The sequence below is a fragment of the Hibiscus syriacus genome, unplaced genomic scaffold (genome assembly GCF_006381635.1).
Source record: "Hibiscus syriacus cultivar Baekdansim isolate YM2019G1 unplaced genomic scaffold, ASM638163v2 tig00110548_pilon, whole genome shotgun sequence".
NCBI classification, from domain to species: Eukaryota; Viridiplantae; Streptophyta; class Magnoliopsida; order Malvales; family Malvaceae; genus Hibiscus; species Hibiscus syriacus.
Window position 1 is genome coordinate 4,357,825 of NW_024062775.1, and position 21,433 is coordinate 4,379,257.

A 21,433-nucleotide genomic window follows, 5' to 3' on the forward strand; every position below is an offset into this window, starting at 1 on the left:
TTTAGATTGATTATAGGCTTTTAAGCACGTATAACATTGACTGCTAAACACCTTAAGGAACTGATAATTAGGTACCTTCTCATACAACTTTTGAAAAGGTGAATCCCACCAAACACCTTCGAAGGCAACCTATTAATTAAGTACAAAATAGTAAGCACAAAAATGACCAATATTTAAACAGGACCGAGGACTGGGCAAGCAAGGTTAAGGAAATGTCAATTATATGACGATGTTTACGCTCAATTACACTATTTTGTTACGAGGTTCAAGGGCAGGTAACACGATGCTTTATCTCAGTAGTTGCAAGAGAACCTTCAAAAGCAGGAAACTCTCTACCACCATCAGTTTAAAGAGCTATTATATTAGTGTTAAACTGATTTTTCACTAGAGCATGAAAAATGTTAAAATCTTGTAAAACTCTTATTTCGCAATAAATATACATGTCAATAAAAGAAACATAATATTTTCATCCTCCAAATTTAATGGGTGTAGGACCCTACATATCATTTTCAACCAATTAAAAAGGAGAATTATACACAATAGAGGAACTACTAAATGGAAGCTTATGATTTTTCCCTAAATGACGTGCAGAATAGGAATTAACAATATCAATAGGTTTTATGCTAGTAAACAAGACAGTAATAGTACTAGATACATGATTTCCCAAGCGATGATGCCACAACCAGTAGTTTTTGTCATGCTCAGAAAGCATTATTTCAGTGGATGGAGTAGTAACATTATGTAGAGTGCCATGAGACTGACCAAGAAGTTCAAAACAATATAAGCCATACTCAAGTTTACCTTTTAGCTGAACAACACCAGTTTGTTCATCATTCACAAAATATTTATCGGAGTGAAATTCCAAGTAAACATGATTGACATGTGTAAATCTAGATGCATATAACAAATTTCGAGTAATTTGAGGCACATGTAATATATGATTGAGCTTTAAATTACAATCATCAGTGGCAAGAAGAACATTATCAATGTGTGATATTTGCAATGATGGCCCATCACTAAGAAATACTTTACTTGAGCCCAGATATGGCCTAGCTGCAATAGATGAAACATTTGAAACATGATGCGTAGCACCAGATTCAGGGAACCATTTATTTGAAACATTCAAGACTCATTTCTCAATGAGAGCATTGACTTGAGCAATATCATCGTTGCCAAAATCAATAGCAACTTCAAAACATGCAGAAGAACTCACAAAAAGATCATAGGACGAATCATTAGAGGAATATTTATATACATTAGCCTGCATATCATCATTGAGTTGAAAACGCTGCGAGGCAGCCCCCTTGAAGTTTTGATCGAACTGATGCCATCACCGGTCTACTAAATGTTCAAGTTTACCACACAAGTGAGATTGATGTCTTGGTTGCCCTTTATACTTATTACTAGACTGCCTCTTCCCATGATTATCACTAGAAAATGTAATTTGATGGTCTCGATCACTATCACGATGACCCTTATCATAATTGTTTTGCCCATCACGATCATGTATGGTCATGCTAATGCTAACAGGTAACTTTATAGGATCCTTCAAACGAGCGTATGCATCCAAGAGCACAAAAGTTATGCATCCATGATAAAGAGATAGCATTTACAACTCTCTAGCTTTTCAAATGATAAGCTATAACCAATCCCTTTTACAAGGTTAAAAGATGTAAACAAGAAAAAACTCTCAAAAGGAAGGTGAAAATTATCAGTGGTAAAACTCTCATAAGAAAACAGTAAAAAAGATTTACAATGAGCTCAAAAACACTTATGTACAAGAGAAAAAGAAAAATAAGAGTTAAAGAGCTTTTCTCTAGATCTTAATTTATTGGATAGGTGTTGTAACATTCTTCAAGTGTCCTCAACTTGTTTTATATGTTGGAATAAGTTTGTGCCCGTTTCCAGCCGTTGGGGATTAATTTTTTGTAAAACAAAACTGCCCAAGACATGAGTATCGGTAATCCTGTAAAGAGTATCGATACTACCTTTGTAATATTTAAATAAACTAGCTGTTAAAAACCATTGGGCTTGACCAATATCGATATTATGCTTCATGGTATCGATAATACTGTGTAAAGTAGTATTGGTACTGTAACACCCCTAACTCGTACTCGACTTGGATACGAATCCGATGTGTCGCATTAACTATTCAAATAATAGATTATTAACAAATAAGGACAATTTAAACTATTATTCATAGTAAAAAGATATAACCCTTTAATTTAAATTAAATAATAAAACTCACATTCAAACCTAAATAAAGCCTTTAATAATTTACATAAATACAAAAGTATGAGTTTACAAAAATAGATCATAGCATTTCAAATTAAACGTGTAGTACATGCCAACAATTTACATTTTACAAAACCTATATTTAATTTGTCTTGATATGATCTGATCTTCATGGGAGTATGTTATCCTCGACTAGCTTCAACCTTTCGCTTTCTTCAAACCTACGCGTGAAGAAAACACACGCTAAGTCAATGACTTAGTGAGGTAATTACGAGCGAAATATACTTTAAAAATAAAATCTTTATTTATTTCATAGAAATATAGCATAAGAATTCAAATTGTTTTCTATAACAAGAATGTATACTTTTTATACATTATTCGTTTTATATAACTTTGTATCCAATGTCCAATGTATAATATTGAGAACTCTAGGTATTTGAGTACATTGAGGTTGTGCACTAATACTGTCACCTCAGTTCGTATAATTTGCACCGAAGTGCCACATATTTGTCCCAAAAGACCACATAGGTTTTGTCCCGAATGACCACATAGTTTTATCCTGAAGAACCACATAGGTTTGTCCCGAATGACCACATAGAACCCTCGACTCTTGGCATGCCAACTATACCTCTAATCCTCATACATATACCTTGGGCTTTTAATCACATAATTATTTGTCATTCATAATTTGAAGTAGATCTTGTTCACATAGGTATTTTCATATTAAGTATTTTCATATACACATGTTCACATGTCAAGTTTTCATAATCATGTACACATAATCATCAAACATAGCTTAAATAATATAAATTGAATAAAACATTGTAAAAATATATATAACATAAAATAAATTGAAATGTTTTCGATCGAAAACACTGAGGTTGGCTTATCACAAGCCACCCCCAATTTTAATACAAAATAAATAAGTTACACTCACATTTGCCTCACTGCAATCCTACACGAAATCCTTATCACTTTAGATCAATAATCTATAACTTCAAAATGTTCGGAATTCGACTTTGATCAACGTCTACAAAAGAACAATCGAAAATAAATATCGCAATTCAAATCTCTTATAACCATTCATAATAACTTAAGCGGAAAGAAACACTTAATTTATCATTTCATGATCAATAGTATCGGTACTCCCACTACAATACTGATACTTCCCTTCTATGGTATCGATACCCACCTTCGGTACCGATACCATTTCGGCATTCTGGAATTTTAATTTGATAACGGTATCGATATTATACCATTGGTATCGATATCCCCTTTCAGTATTGATACCTTCTTCAAACAGTACCGATACTGCTCTTCGAATTGGAACTGATTTTTCCTTTAAGTATCGGTATTGTTCTTCCAATATCGATAGCCCATGCCCAGAATTACCATCTCCAAATCAAAATTTAACCAAAACTTACTTAAATATCATACTTTTATCTCCTTTTATGCCTTTAAACTAAACTTCCTTAATTAAAACCAACTTTACTCTATTTACTACTCCCAAACATACAAAATCTCACTAAACACTTACATATAAAAATAATATCATATTTTTAATCATGTTCTTAATCCATTCTAAACTTCCTATCTCCTCCATTAGACCATTGACAAGTCAAATTTAACAATATAAGTCCAAAAACTCAACCACATCAACAATGCATTTCAAAACCCATTTTGCAAATTCATTACTAATTCACTCTTCTTTTAGTTTTAATCCTCTACAAGTTTTTCTTAAGCTTATAAAACACCCAAGCTTTCAACACCAACCCAAAAATTGAAGGAACAAACAACTTACATAAACTTACCTTTGAAGTGAAGCTCACGGGAACGAAGAAGAAGACAATAAATGGTTCCATACTTTTCTCCCTTTATCCACATACTTATCCCTTAAGAAAAGAGATAAAAATATTTCATTGAGAAAAGACCATACTGCCCCTCCTATAATAAAATTTTAATATAAAGTCTTAACTAAAATTCCATAATAAATCCTTGAATTTTTCAAACTATTCTAATAAAACCACTAGGTTTTGAATTCTTATATTTTGGTCACTGACCCGATAATTGGGATATTACAAATCTCCCCCTTAAGAAAATTCAACCCTGAATTTTTATTACATAAAGAGGTGGGGATATTGCTTCCTCATATCTTCTTCACATTCCAAAGTAGCTTCTTCTACCTAATGATTTCTCTAAAGAACTTTAACTAGCGGAATTGTCTTGTTCCTTATCTGCTTGATTTCATACGTAAGAATTTGTACCGGTTCTTCCTCATAGGTCAGGTCAGATTGATCTTCTATCTCATTTGGAGTTATGATGTGCGCAGGATCTAATCGATATCGCCGAAGCATAGACACATGGAAGACACTGTGGATATTTTTCATCTCTGATGGCAAATCTAACTGATATGCCACTGGTCCAACTCTTTTCAGAACTTCATAGGGTCCAATGAACCTAGGACTGAGTTTTCCTTTATGCCCAAAATGAAGTACTTTCTTCAAAAGTGACACTTTTAGGAAAACCTTGTCACCAACTTGAAATTCAATTTCTTTCATCTTCAAATCCGCGTATGATCTTTGTTTGTCTGATGCCACTTTAAGATTATGTTGGATTACCTGAACTTTTTCTTCAACTTTTTAATCAAATATGTGCCATGAACTTCCCGATCTTTTTATTCGTACCAATTAAGTGGCGTTCTACACTTCCTTCCATACAATGCCTCATATGGTGCCATTTTAATGCTTGATTGATAACTATTATTATATGCAAATTCCACCAACGGAAAATACTTTTCCCATGATTCATGAAAATCCATCACTCACGTTCTCAACATATCTTCCAGAATCTTAATCGTTTGTTTCGATTTGCCATCGGTTTGAGGATGAAAATCAGTACTAAAGTTCAATCGAGTACCCAACGTTCTTTGCAAAGATTTCCAAAATCATGAAGTAAATATTGGATCTCTATCAGTTATTATTGAAACTGGTACTCCATGCAGTCGAACTATCTCCTTGAGATATAATTCAGCATGTTTTTCCATTGAGTAATTTGTTCACACAAGAATGAAATACGCAGTCTTTGTGAGGTGATCCATAATTACCCAAATTGAATCTTTTTTATTCCTGATACAAAGTTCATCGTAACCCTATCTCACTTCCACTGAGAAATCGAGATCGGTTGCAATAATCCTGAAGGCACTTGATGTATAGTTTTTACTTGTTGACAAATAAGACACTTTGAAACAAAATATGTAATACCTCTTTTCATGCCTGGCCACAAAAAACATTCTTTCAAATCGTGATACATCTTGTTCCCTCTTGGGTGCATAGTTAAGGGACTACAATGTGCTTCATACATTATATCTCTTTTCAACTCGTCAACATAGGGAACACAAACTCAATTTTTGAAGTATAAACACTTATTCAACTTTACTTCAAAGTTCTTAAGTTCACCCTTTTCTATTTGCTCAAACCAGGTTAAACATTTCTCATCCTTCTTTTATAACTCTTGAATCTACTCTAGTATTAACGATTTTAACTTTAACTCAACCATCAGTGCACCATTATTCTTTAACACGATTCGGGCATATAATCTACGTAAAGAAGCAAAAGTCTTCTGACTAAGAGCATCAGCTACTACATTGGCTTTTCCGGGATAGTAATCTATAATCCCATCATAGTCCTTGAGTAATTAATCCATCTTCTATCTCTCAAATTAAGTTCTTTTTGAGTCAACAAATACTTTAAACTTTTGTATTCGGTGAAAATATAACAACGCTCACCATATAAATAGTGACACCAAATTTTCAATGCAAAAACCATTGCTACCAATTAAAGATCATGCGTCAGATAGTTCTTCTCATGAGGATTAAGTTGTCTTGAAGCATTGGCAACTACCTTTCCATCTTGCATTAATACACATCCCAAACCATTATGGTAAATGTCGCTAAAAATCGTAAAATCCTTGTTTGATTCCGATTGCACTAACACCAAAGCTTCCGTCAAAACTTTCTTCAATGCTTCAAAACTCTTCTGACAATCAGGGGTCCAATTAAAAGAGACGTCTTTTCTTAATAACTTGGTCAAAGGTAGAGATATCATCGAAAAGTTCTTAACAAACCTTCGATAATAACCTACAAGACCCAGGAAACTCTAAACTTTTGACACATTCTTCAAAATTTTCCACTCTAGAACAACTTTTAATTTATGAGGATCCACTCGAATTCCCTCTGCAGAAACCACATGTCCAAGGAATGACACTTCATTTAACCAAAACTCGCACTTAGAAAACTTAACATAAAGCTTATTGTCTTGTAATGTTTGAAGAATCACACTAATATGGGCATCATACTCCTTCGTTGTCTTCTAATACACTAAAATGTCATCAATAAAAACGACCACGAACTGATCAAGATACGGTTGGAAAACTTTGTTCATAAGGTCCATAAACGTTGCAGGCGTGTTAATTAACCCGAATGACATTACTACAAATTCGTAATGATCATACCAAGTCCTAAACGCAGTTTTTGAAACATCTTTTCCTTGTATCTTAAACTGATGATAACCAGAGCGTAAATCGATTTTAGAAAACACTACAACTCCCTTGAGTTGATCAAATAAATTGTCGATCCTTGGAAGATGATACTTGTTCTTTATGGTAACCTTGTTAAACTGTCGATAATCAATACAAAGACGCATTGAACCATCTTTCTTCTTTACAAATAATACTGGAGCACCCCAAGGTGACACACTGGATCTGATAAATCATTTAACTAAAAGCTCTTGTAATTGAATTTGGAGCCATCCTATAAGGAGCCATTGAAATTGATGTTGATCATGTCATCACTTCAATCTGAAATTCAACCTCCCTATCTGGAGGTAATCTAGGTAATTCTTTTGGAAATACTTATGGAAACTCTTGAATTGTCGGAATATCTTCAAACTTTCTTTCTTTTGCCCTCGTATCGATCATATTAGGGATATAAACTTGATATCCTTGTAGCATTAACTTCTGAGCCGACATCATTGATATCAAATTAGTTAAATGATTGATTCTCTCGCTGACCATATTAACTTATGACCCATCGAGACTTCTCAACACAACACGCTTAAGTCGACAATCCACATTGGCGTGATAATGATAAAGCCAATCCATTCCTAGGATAACATCAAACTCATCAAAGGGTAATTCCATTAGATTAACAGGAAATTCAATTCCCTGAATCCATATAGGACACCCTCGACAGATTTGTGTCACCCGAGCACTATGTCCTAATGGATTTGTCACGATCACTTTACTACGAATAGATTCTAACGGAATTCTCAAGTCTTTCACCAGTTTACTACTAATATAAGAATAATTTGATCATGTATCAATCAGAACTAAAACATATTTACTAGATATCTGAAAAGTACCTGCAATGATTTCAGGATCATCACAATCTTCACTGGTCTTAATATTGTACACTCGAGCAGTGGAGCACACTTCAGGTTGAGCGTTCGACTCGGACTGATTCATTCCTCTACCTCAACCTATACCTCTCATAAGTGCATCAGTGGATCTTTTTTTTGGGTTGACTCTTCCGTCATCAATTGGCATTCCCGAATAAAGTGTCATGTCTTTCCGCACTTAAAACAAGCTCCAGAGACTCTTATGCACATGCCACTATGAGATTCCCACGGTGCTGACATTGATTTGGCTTATCCACTCCTGACTCCATTGAGTAAGTCTGTCTGGCTCTTCCAGGATTTGATCCTCTACCTGAGGATACTGCGGATTCTGACCTAATCTAAGGTCGAAAACTCAAACTTTGATTGTAAGGCACTAGACAAGGCTCCAACTCTCTTATTCCATTACGTCATTAGCTTCACAAATCTCTCATTTTGAGCTTGCTACAGAGCTTTTTCTCGATTCACTACTTCTTGAAATGAGGAGAGGTTTAGTGTCAACAACAACTCTTTCAAGCGAGGGCATAAACCTTCCACAAACCAATCATATGAGTCTTTTTCTGTAGGAACCAACTCCACTGTAAATTTTCTTAGCTTATTGAATTCGCACTCTAACTCGTACACAGTGTGATTCCCTTGCTTTAAGCTCATGAATTCTTGCTTTACCTGACGAATGAACTGATCTCCGATGTATTTATTCTTAAACTCTTCCAAGAAGAACGACCATGTCACATGATCCCTTGTAACTCTCATCGTCATATTAGACCACCAAATTCTTGCTTGACCTTGCAGTAACGAAACTACCCCATCCAACTTCTCCATTTCAGAACAATGGAGATTCTCTAACATTATCTTAAGATCGTTAAGCTACAGAACAGTAGCAATGGAACCTTCCTCAGCTTCTCCTTTAAACTCAAGCTCTCCTAAACTTCTAAACACCTTAGCAACATTCATCTTAGGAGCTGAGGCAGCCAACGGTTGGAAACGTGTCATAATCGCATCCAACGTCTGGAAAAGATCCCCTGATCTTGTACAGACACTCCTTGATGTGCCTATTCTCACTCTACCTGCTCGGGACATGTGAGTTACTACTGCATTCATTCATGTCTCCCACATCACTTCGGGAGCCCTCAAAATCTGACATATAATAAGATCAAATAACTATTTAATTAGTAAGGATAGTATACTAGTTACCTTATCAGACCAGAAAGACTTAACTTATAGTTGACATATACACTTTGTAAAAAAATGACTTCATTTCGAACTTAAAACCAATTAAACCATAGCTCTGATACCATTAAATGTAACACCCCTAACCTGTACCCGACTCAGATAAGAATATAAGGTGTCACATTAACTTTTAAAATCATAGATTATTAACAAATAAGGACAATTTAAACTATTATTCATAATAAAAATGTAGAACCCTTTAATTTAAATTAAATGATAAAACTCACATTCATACTTAAATAAAACCTTTAATAATTTACATAAATGCAATAGTATGGGTTTACAAAAATAGATCAGGGTATTTCAAATTAAACGTGTAGTACATGCCAACAATTTACATTTTACAAAACCTATATTTAGTTTGTCTTGATCTGATCTTCATGGGAGTATGCTATCATCGACTAGCTTTAACCTTCCACTTTCTTCAAACCTACACGTGAAGAAATCACACGCTAAGTTGATGACTTAGTGAGGATATTACGAGTAAAATATACTTTAAAAAAATCTTTATTTATTTTATAGAAAGATATCATAAGAATTCAAATTGTTTTCTATAACAAGAATGTATACTTTTTATACATTATTCGTTTTATATAACTTTGTATTCAATGCCCAATGTATACTACTGAGAACTCTAGGTATTTGAGTACATTGAGGTTGTGCACTAATGCTATCACCACAGCTCGTATAATTTGCACCGAAGTGCCACATATTTGTCCCGAAGGACCACATAGGTTTTGTCCCAAAGGACCACATAGTCTTGTCCCAAATGACCACATAGAACCCTCGACACTTGGCATGTCAACTATACCTCTAATCCTCATGCATATATATTGGGATTTTAACCACATAATTATTTGTCATTCATTATTCGAAGTAGATCTTGTTCACATAGGCATTTTCACTTTGAGTATTTTCATATACACATGTTCACATGTTAAGTTTTCATAATCATGTACACATAATCATCAAACACATATTAAATAATATAAATTGAATAAAACATTGTAAAAAATATATATAACATAAAATAAATTGAAATGTTTTCAATTGAAAACACTGAGGTTGGCTTATCGCAAGCCACCCTCAATTTTAATACAAAATAAATAAGTTGCACTCATCTTTGCCTTACTGCAATCCTACACGAAATCCTTATCACTTTATATCGATAATCTATAACTTCAAAATGTCCGGAATTCAACTTTGATCAACGTCTACACAAGAACAATTGAGAATAAATATCACAATTCAAATCGCTTATAACCATTCATAATGAAAGAAACACTTAATTTATCATTTCATGATCAATGGTATCAATACTCCCACTACAGTACCGATACTTCCCTTCTATGGTATCGATACCCCCATTCGGTATCGATACTATTTCGGCATTCTGGAATTTTAACTTGATAATGGTATCGATATTATACCCTTGGTATCGATACCCCCTTTCAGTATCGATACATTCCTCAAACAGTACCGATACCGCTCTTCGAACTTGAATTGATTTTGCCTTAAAGTATCGGTATTGTTCTTCCAGTATCGATACCCCATGCCTAGAATTGCCATCTCGAAATCAAAATTTAACCAAAACTTACTTAAATCTCCTAATTTTTCTCCTTTTATGCCATTAAACTAAACTTCCTTAATTAAAACCAACTTTACTCTATTTACTACTCTCAAACATGCAAAATCTCACTAGAACACTTACATCTAAAAATCATACCATATTTTCAATCATATTCTTAATTCATTCTAAACTTCCTGTCTCCTTCATTAGATCATTGACAAGTCAAATTTAACAATATAAGTCCAAAAACTCAACCACATCAACAATTCATTACTAATTCACTCCTCTTTTAGTTTTAATCCCCTACAAGTTTTCCTTAAGCTTATATAACACCCAAACTTTCAACACCAACCCAAAAATTGAAGGAACCAACATCTTACATAAACTTACCTTTGAAGTGAAGTTCACGGGCACGAGGAAGAATACAAGAAATGGTTTCATACTTTTCTCCCTTTATCCACGTGCTTATCCCTTAAGAAATGAGATAAAAAAAATATTTCATTGAGAAAAAACCATATTGCCCCTCCTATAATCAAATTTTAATATAAAGTCTTAACTAAAATTCCACAATAAATCCTTGAATTTTTCAAACTATTCTAATTAAACCACTAGCTTTTGAATTCTTACAATTTGGTCATTGACCCGATAATTGGGATGTTACAGGTACCCCCTTGGGTATCGGTACCTATTTTGCATTATGGAATTTGAGCAATTTGGAAAATAACTGGTAGTATCGATACTACCTAGAGAGTATTGATACTTCTTATACCTTTGGTATCGGTACCACATGAACAATATATGTATTGTTCTAGTATCAATACTGTAAGAACAGTATCGGTACTATGTACCCAGAAATCATGTTTTGTGCTCAAATTCTAGTTTAATGGACTTTGAATTATTTTTGAAAACTTTGAACAAATTCAATCAAGTCCAAAAACATTTTTCCTTCATTTGTTATATCAAAATATTATAAAACATAGTTCAACAAAAGTAAGTCACAAATTTCCTTGATCTGTGTGGAAAACTCATGAACTGAAGAATCACCATTCCTAAGAGAATAAAGCCGCCCATGTAAGCTCATGACCTTGGTGGTAGTCAACTTTGAATACATCTTATGAACAATACTCTAGATCTTTGTTGAAGTCTCTACTCCCACCAACTGCGAAAGTATCGAGGGACTTATGGTTTAAAGAATCCACGAAGACATCGAACTATCTAATTTCTTATTAAGGCGATACACGGGGTTCACCACAATCTCACCACAATTATCAACCACCGTCTGCGAGGGAATCGGAGTCCCCATATCCAACAGATGATCAAGCTCATGACCATGGACCATAAGAATCACATGTTGCTTCCAAAGAAGAAAGTTAGTATCATCAAGACACACACTAATTTGTTTATGAACAAAAGGGGATTCTGTCAATCGATTAACACCGGCAGCACCACTCCATTCTCCAAAAGAAACCTTCATCGGAACACATGAATCATCCATAGCTACCGGAAAAACCCAGTAAGAAAGGCAAAAAAAAACCTTAATTTCCCACAGGCACTAAGATCGAGTAACATTTGATACCATATTGTAATTAAATAGTAGTAGAGACAAATCATTGAATCACAACCAAGATTACGAGTATGAATACCAACAAGGATTTGACCACATAGAGAAATCACACAAAACTTCAATCAACCCTTTGCACCTGCTGCAAAACCACAAGAAGAAGAAGATACGAAAGAGGATCAGAGGAGGAATATGAAGCAAAAGAAAAAGGAGAATGTAGGCTTTTCTTAGATGATTCTAAGCCCACATTTTTCAATGATTTAAATAGACCAATATTTAATCTCATGAGTCAACACTTTTAAGTTTGACTTCATTAGACTAAATGGGCCAAAAGATAACAAACTAATAACAACCCAAGAAATAGCAAAACCGCTCAAACAGACAAAGTTCTGCAACAATCCCAATATTTTTTAATTCGATAGAGCAGAGCCCAACTTTCCCACTTTCTCCCACGATCCCATGCTCCATAGAACCCAATGTATCTAAAGCGCTCACCTTACTTCTCCAAAACCACATCAATATGTCTATTTGAAAATTCCACTAGTTCCACGTTCACCGTATCATTCTATAACAACATAAAAAATAATGAAATTCTTCAATATGATAAATTTTGTGTTTAATGATAATATATCAATAAAAAGAATGTTGGACGATAATAATGCATATAAAAGGAGGCCGATAATTACTAATTAATCTTAAAAGTATAAAATATTTTTATAAAAGATTACTTTATCGTATCATATTGATATTTTTAACGTTAATTAATCATAATAGTTGTAATAAAAATAACTAAAAGTTCAATGATTATATTATAAGTTTTGAAGTTTTAGTGATTAAAAATATAAATACTTAAACGTTCAATGACTATTTATATAGGTTTCTCTTATTATTATAATGATGTCCTAATTTAACCATAGTGCCCATATTCTCAATTTAACCCCATTGGCTTGATTTTGTTTCTACTAATTCGTCGAGGACATTGTTGTCCATTCATCAAGTTCATATTTTTTTTCTGATTATATACACAGATTTGAACACTTTTAACAGATCCGGAAAACTGTTTGGCTAGAGTGAGAAAAGCTAGCAAAGATGATAAAAGCTGTGATGGTGATGAACACTCAAGGGAAGACTCGACTAGCAAAGTTTTACGAATACCTGGTGAAGTTCTGTTTCTCTTTTTTATTTCAAAATTGAAGTTCGCGATATTGTTAACTAATCCAAATACCTTCGCAATAATCGACGTGGCTCCGAATTTCGTTCAAATCAGCCGGTGGAGAAGCAGCAGGAGCTTATACGCGGCATTTTTGCTGGTTTCTATCTCTCAAATTACTCTTTCTTTAGCTTGTGATTAGTCTGAATTGCTCTGTTTTGGGTCTTTTGAACCTCGTTTTCATTTTTTGTAATCTCTTTCGGTATTCGGCCTAATGGATTTTTCTTGAATTAGTACTTACATTTCTTTTATGTCTTTCGTTCTTTCTTCTCCTTTCAGTTTTGATTTTTATCTTTTAACAGTCCTGTGCAGTAGAGCTGAGAACGTAAGCAATTTCATAGATGCAGAATCAATTTTTGGTCCGGTAATTTCTTTTATTTTCTAATTTTTCTCTTGTTCTTGTAAGGCTTGACACCTATCGGTTTCCATTTACATTCTCCTCTTGATTAGAACTTTTGTGTGAATCTTGTCAATAACTGCAATAGCTTTACTACGAGACTTGTTTAATTGTTTCATAATTCTCACTTGCAGGACAGTCGTCTTGTCTACAAGCACTTTGCCACTCTTTACTTTGTCTTTGTATTTGATAGTTCTGAAAATGAGCTAGCCGTGCTTGACTTGATACAAGGTATCCGCGAAATTTTATTTTAGAATTTACCTATAAGGGACTAATCAATCTATAAAATGTAGTTCTTCTTAGTTATACATCCATTTTTATGGTCTTTGTGATGATTTGAAGTTGAATTTGTTTTGTAAGCGCCTTTTTATTAAAAAGATTTTGTTAGTCGAGCATTTAGTGAAAAATGAAAATTGATTTTCATGTGTTTTGGAATCAGTGATAGCTGTTGTTTTGTCAGCCAACTTAGTTGTATTTACCTCAGGTGTCTTTTAAGTGGAAAGGTTTGATTTCATGCATTTTGTAGGTACTGACCTGTTTATAACCATTTTATTCGTATGAACAATGTTAGACGTTATTGTTTTTAAACTGATTCAATGGATTATTGTTGTCTCTAAATTGCATTCCTTTTCTGATCAGAACAATTTAGCAGGTTTGTCATGCATTTACTTGCAAACTAGAAAGCTATAAACAATACTTATTGATATTTATTTTAAATATTTGATAATTTTACTTACTTTAGATATGATGCCTTCAGTTTTTGTGGAAACGTTGGACAAATGCTTCCAGAATGTTTGCGAGCTTGACATTGTGTTCAATTACAGCAAGGTTGTATCTCTCATCGCTAATAACTGCATCTATTTAGTGCCAAACATAAAGTTCATTTTTATTTATAGTTTGGTTCTTTGAAGTACAAGAGGACGGCACAGCTAATTTTACTGGAAATGATATTGTTGCAAAACATTTATGGGGTATGCTTTGGGTTCCAAACTTTAGTTGATAATAGGGAAAGCCTTCTTGTGGTGTCAAAAAGGTCAATTCCCACGCAGCTTGCGTAGAGTAACTTTGGAATTTGTTTTGCCCAAGTGTCGTGGCTTTTTGAGTCAACCCTCATGGAGCTTGCCAAGAGTAACTTTTGAAGTTAGCCTTGCCTATGTTCCTTACTATTTTGACTTGATAGCAGTACATATAGTTCCTGTTGTATTCAATTTAAAGTTTCTAGTAAAGATAAACATTATTGCCTGTATGCGCTGCTAACCAAGGACCAGTTTTAGTATAACTCAATAGTCACTTCCTGTGACATCATTTTAATTTCCTATTTGTGCACTCAAAAATGATTTAAAGTTCCCTAGACTGCCATCTTATGATAAGATTCTGATTTATATCTACCTTGCTTTTGCTTGGTCATTTATGTTCCTCGTAGACGCAGTCCTGGTAGTATCTTCATTTATGCAAATCTTTCATAACTCTTTGCAGGTACATACTATCCTGGATGAGATGATTTTTGGAGGTCAAGTGGTGGAAACAAGTTCATCAGAAATTATGAAGGCAGTTGAAGAGATTTCTAAGTCCTTTCTCTATCCTTTCCTCCTTTGCTTGTCTAAAAAAACATGTACATGATGCCCTTGTTTGTTCACTTTTGCATTTTGGTTCATATTAACAAATGAATCATAACCATGATGTAGGTTAGAAGCTGCCTCGAATGCTATCACACTCATTCCAAAATCCGCTTCTGGTTGGCGAAGTAGGTAGTTTTAACATTCAAATGCTCTTAATATTGGTTATCGAATTATGTACTGTCATCGTGAGTTGGTAACTTATGTTTTTAATTAACCGGTGATCAATGCTTGAGTGGAGTATCATTTCATATTGGCTCACATAATCAGAAGTTTAGAGGTGTTATATATGAATAGTTAGTTTCCTGCTCTTCACGAGTAGTAAATAATTAAATGTTACAAGACGGTTTTATTAGCACATGCTTACAAGTTACATCTTTGAGTGTTGATCCTGATTTTTGCAATCTTTATATGCTTTTCTCAGAGACATCAGATTAATATTTTGTGACTCCTTATGGCCATGTGGTATGTGCTGTTATTTTCTCTTCACCTATCCATCTCATTCTTCTCCGTATAACGGCTCTGATACTTTTTTTTTTCTCTTTCGAAAATATGAGTTAGTGATGGACTCGTTTATGCCAGTGAGGCAAAAAATACGGGTTGAAATTTGGGCTTGTTAGATTGTCTTTCTAGAGAGATGCGCAGAATGCTGTTCGCGGGATGAACGGGTAGTAAGTATATTGGCGAAAAGGAAGAGTTCCATGTTGCCTCGCAAAAGAGAAATCCAGTAAGAGATGACTTCATAATACCGTCTAACTAGTGGAGATTAGGACTTCATAAAAGCGATATCGGCAAAACTACAGTGCCAACCATGGAGATGGGGCACCGAACACTTTTCGATAAATTTAGGTACGCGATTCAAAAAAGAGAGGTTATATTTCTTTTTACCTTTTTAAAAAGAAACATAGAAGAAAAATATTTTTTATTAATATTTTTGAAAATATCTCTGAAAAGGTAAGAATGAACATATATGAAAATTAAAAAATAGTAACAAGTTTGTTTTCAATGTAAATTAAAACTATTTTATAAACTTGAAGAAAATTAAAATAGGACATTTTAAATTTGATGAATTAGTTCAGGTTTAAATCCAAATCCATGCAAGTAAATAAATATATTTTCAATAATATATATATTATATTGCAAATTTTGCTCTCAAAATCTTGATTTTAAGCATTTGTTCCAAGAACAAAAAATTCTCAACCTTGAAAGTACGTTTAATTTCTCAATGTTTAGTGGATGAAACTGAAGCATAGATAATGGATAGCTATACATTAAAACTTTCGATAGATGAGATGAAAAGTACATATCCAGAGTGCATGCTTTCCTCTCTTTAAAGTTCAATATAATTGATGGACACTTTTGAATTTGGGTCCACTAAGAGCTAAGGTCCGTAAGGGTCTGTTTGTTTGTCGTAAAATGAATTACGGAATTAGTTTTAATCCTGTGTTTGTTTTATGTAATTTGTTTTTCGAAAAATGTTTTACAATGTTTAGTTGGAGGAAAATTAGTTGGTCAACGTAAAACATTTTTCTGGTCAACAAAATTTCTTTTGTGTTTTCTGGAAAATTACTTACGGTCTGATTTTTCGTAAGTCATTTTCTGAACTTTTCACTTCAAAGAATAAATACTCAAAATAATTTTATTTTATGAATTAAATAAAATATTTTAATATCATTTTCATCAAAATATTAATTATTAAAATATTTAAAATATATTTATTAATATTTATAATAATATAATATTATATTTTTAATATTATAATAAAATAATCAATTATATTATAATAATATAAGATATTATATTTTTATTTTAATAAATATATAATGTTTTTTATATATTTAATAATGAATAATATTATTTATATATTTAATATTAATATACTAATCTAATAATATTTTAATAAAGATATTTAAAATATACTAATTAATATTTTAAAATATAATATAACACTATTACTTTAATAAATAATTAATATAATTTATAATATTTTTATTTCACTAAAATATAACAATATTAATATTTTTATTAATAAAATTATAAAAATAAAATTTAATAATAAATAAATTATTTTAATATTTTAAAATAATAATATTAAGTTTTATGATAAATAATATTATTTATTGTATTTAATATTTGTAATAAATAATTTTTAAAAAACTCATCAACTAGTGGAAAAATGTTTAAATAACATCTTCTAAACATAATAAAACGTTTTCCATATGTTTTTCAGAAAAATGTAATTCATTTTACAGAAAATATTTTCCGGAAAACGTTTTCAAGAAATGTAATTCATTGTCCAGATTTCAAATTCCAGTAATTCATTTTCCAATAATTCAAATTCCAGTAATTCATTTTTCAGAAAACCAATTACAACCAAACAAACATACCCTAATTGCAATCATAACCTGAATATTGAACATAAAACAGAATTAAAAAGAACTTGGGGGGCAAGTTTTCTATCATTGGTAGGCAAGGCCGGGGCTAAGATGTTAGAGGCTTTGTGCAAATTTTTAAAAAGAGACCCTTGCTATTCCGGGGTCCTTGCAAATTCCTTACTAAAAATTGTAAAGTTTGAATACAGTATATATAGAGAGATTGGTGATATTACTAACTCAAATCCTAACGATGTGAGATAGGGAGGTCATGAAAATGAACTCATTTATCGTAAAGTGAAGTTAAACAAAAAAAATGAAATTTTTATTATAATAAATCTAATTTTTTTTTGAGGCTCTTACTATTTTGGGGCCTGTTCGATCGCTCATGTTGTACACCCTATAGCCCCGCCCCTGTTGGTAGGTTACTTCAATGAGTTGGCAAGGGACAGTGGCCAACAATGGTGGGGTTTTGAGTGATTAATATCTGTTCTGCATAAGTTAGTGAGGAGCCTTCATGGTCAAATCTAGTGGAGACATACCCACGTGAAGTTGGCGAAGCTACTCCCAACATACCCTAACCCTTGGTCTCTTGAGCCCTACCCTACCATCAGTTATGGGACAAAATAAAATGGGTAAATTGTATCGGATATCACTGAATTTTAGTGATAAAATAAAGTTCAGTAACAAAATCAATACAATCATAAACTTCAATGCATAGAGTGACGACATTTTAGGTATCAATAATCGCACCAAAGCAATATATCAAAATCCAATGCTATAATTGAAGATATCGAAAGTTCAATAATAAAAACGATACAGTGCTTAAAACTGAAGCTAAATGATATGTGATATTGTTTATCCAAATAAAAATTGTATGAGAAATTAAGTCAAATGGATCAATTAGGTGAGATAATTTTGTTTTGGTTTAAAACGATTCTGTCAACCCTACCTAAATGCATGGTATATATTAAAAAGTTGAAACTCTTTCTTAAAAGCTGTAATTTAAGCATAGAAAATGAAGCTGCTAGCTGTCATGTATCAGTGACGTGAGTTTCTTTCTTAGATGAGAAGAAAAGGCTGGTTGGGGGTGGAGATTTGTTTATATGCTGCACTTCTGGTTATGTAAAAACTTGAAATAGAAAATTAACTGTAATATGAGATTTGGCTTTCTTTTATTTAACTTTTACCATTTTCCCCATTCTTTAGGAGCAGTAATGGAAAGAAAGAGATGCTTGAAAGTTGAGTTCACTTTCCTTTTCTTGTTATGTTAATATGTGGGGTGTGGTGTGCCAATGCATTCATTCTCCATTTATATATTTCCTACCAACTATATATTTTTATAAATAAGTAAAAAATTATTAACCCCTCCTACGAGTGCTTTTGCTCTCCTCTTCTCTTTGTTAAATGTGCTAACTTCGAAATTGATCCCGACTTCCTTCAAACGTTCATTGAGCTATCCCTTCTTCTGGGGATTCTGTTATGTGTTTTACTTTGTTTGTTCAGGGTTAATTGCTCTAAGTCTCCAAACCATGAGCCAAATTCTCAATTAGTAAACCTATGAATTAAATTTTAGGATAAACTATACTAGGGATTATCTAACTATAGCCCATTTTCATTTTGTTTACCATTTTGAATTTTTGTCAATTAGGTAATCTAACTATTTAAATGCATTCAATCATACCACTTGTCGTTAACATTTAATGGAATGCTGATGCGATAATTAATAAAATTGGTATAATTACATATTTAATCCTCAATATTTATACATTCTATCAATTTGGTCATAAATTTAATTTTTAATTAGGTGTGACACATGTCACCACGTGGATGGAGGATTTTGCCCTCCAACACCTAAATATAAATTGGTGGTATTGCACAACAAATGTTATGTATTCTTTAGATACTGATTGTAGAAAAAAGAGAAGTCAAAATGCTATGGTGGGGACTCAAACTAAGTATACTATGCAAAGATGTAAATAATTTAACCACTAAGCCAAATTATATACCTTAACACATATTACAACTTGTTTTATATATTCTTAAATATCGTTAATGGTAAAAATAATTGAATACAAGAATTAAAAATAAAAATAAAATTATAATTTTTACTTTTTATAATTTTATAATTGATTTTTTCATAATAATCTATAATTTTTTTTGTTTGAGTTGCTTCCCTTAGTTTATCTGCTTGTAGCACAATAAATATGAGAACTATTTAACTCTACATTCGAATATTTATATATATATATATATATAACTAAAAAAACAAAAAAATATTAATATTACATATAAACGATAAGCAAGCTATCTATTCTTACAATCGGGAGTAGAAACAATATTCATGCATACTACTTGAGAGTTGAAACATCCACATACCGTCTCAATAATGATAAAAAAATGATAATAGTTTTAGTAGATTCACATCTTAAATTTATTAAAAATTAAATTAATTTAAAATTTATATTTTTAATAAAAAATATTAATTAAGTTAAAAATAATCAAGTTAATGATTGTGTATATAATTAAAAATAATTTTTAAAAAATTAAAAAATTATTTTTATTTCAAATTTTTCTTCCAATTATTTTTGCTATTAACGATATTTAAGAATATATAAAACATGTTGTAATACGAGCTAAAATATATAGTTTGGCTTAGTGGTTAAATTGTGTTGACTTTTCTCTACAATTATACTTCTAAGGGTGTGTTTGGTTCAAGGAATGTAATATTACCAGTAGGATTAAAAGATAATCAGGGAATAGGATTACTGGGAATGTTGTATTTTGTGTTTGGTTGGTTTAGCAGAAATGTAAGATTATCATGTTTGGTTAAAGGAATAAAAGATTATTGGAATGTATATTTGACTAAATTGTCCTTATTATATATTTGTTTTTTTAACAAGTTGAAAAATATTTATATATTTTCTTTAAAAAAAATTAAATTCATAAAATTTATATAATATTTTTTCAAAATTGAAAATATAAAAAGGTTTAATGAAATGGTAAAATTTTATTTTAACTCCTGAACTTCATATAAAATTTTAATTATAGATTTTTTTTGTAAATCTAAAATAGTAAAGGATAAATTTATAATTTAACATTCGTAGAATTTTTATTATTCAATGACAGAATAAGGATATTTTTTGAAAGAAATTTTTTTTAAGGGCATTTTAGTCCAAAACACCATTCCCGGGAATCTTACATTACCAATAGTGGATTTTTTGGGTATATTATCGGGAATGTCATTATCTCTCTTTCCTTAGGTATTGTTGGATTACCGGCGTTTTGGATTAAAATGTCCTTAAAAAAATTCTTTCAAAAATATCATTATTCTGTCATTGAATAATAAAAATTCTACGAATGTTAAATTACAAATTTATCCTTAAACTATTTTAGATTTACAAAAAAAATCTATAATTAAAATTTTATATGAAGTTTAGGGGTTAAAATAAAATTTTACACTTTCATTAAACATTTTTATATTTTCAATTTTGTAAAAAAATATAAATTTTATGAATTTAAATTTTTTAAAGAAAATATATAAATATTTTTCAACTTTTTAAAAAACAAATATATAATAAGGACAATTTGGTCAAATATACATTTCAATAATCTTTTATTCTAATAATCTTTTATTCCTTTAATCAAACACGGTAATCTTATGTTCCTGCTAACTCAACTAAACACAAAATACAACATTCTCAGTAATACTATTCACTGGTAATCTTTTATTTCCACTAATAATATTTTATTTCTACTGGTAATCTTACATTTCTTAAATCAAATACAGCC

General features: G+C 31.8%; 1 protein-coding gene and 1 long non-coding RNA gene across 3 annotated transcripts; one reads left to right on the forward strand and one right to left on the reverse strand.

The window, feature by feature from the left end:
• Positions 1–1,398: 1,398 nt before the first annotated feature.
• On the reverse strand, positions 1,399–14,554 carry LOC120130781. Its single transcript, XR_005516865.1, has 3 exons — positions 14,351–14,554; positions 2,100–2,107; positions 1,399–1,408 (listed from the first exon to the last, which is right to left on the reverse strand). It is a non-coding gene; the product is annotated as an uncharacterized LOC120130781 (long non-coding RNA).
• Positions 13,083–15,714, forward strand: LOC120130780 (AP-3 complex subunit sigma). Of its 2 annotated transcripts, none has more exons than XM_039147939.1 (7): positions 13,083–13,204; positions 13,314–13,356; positions 13,559–13,620; positions 13,788–13,884; positions 14,411–14,481; positions 15,130–15,265; positions 15,339–15,714. In XM_039147939.1, exons 1-7 carry the CDS (start codon positions 13,136–13,138, stop codon positions 15,341–15,343), a joined length of 483 nt encoding a protein of 160 aa, XP_039003870.1. In that variant the 5' UTR covers positions 13,083–13,135; the 3' UTR covers positions 15,344–15,714. The 2 variants fall into 2 exon arrangements, with proteins under 2 accessions (XP_039003870.1, XP_039003869.1); XM_039147938.1 differs by having other exon boundaries at positions 13,088–13,204; positions 15,130–15,221.
• Positions 15,715–21,433: the final 5,719 nt, after the last annotated feature.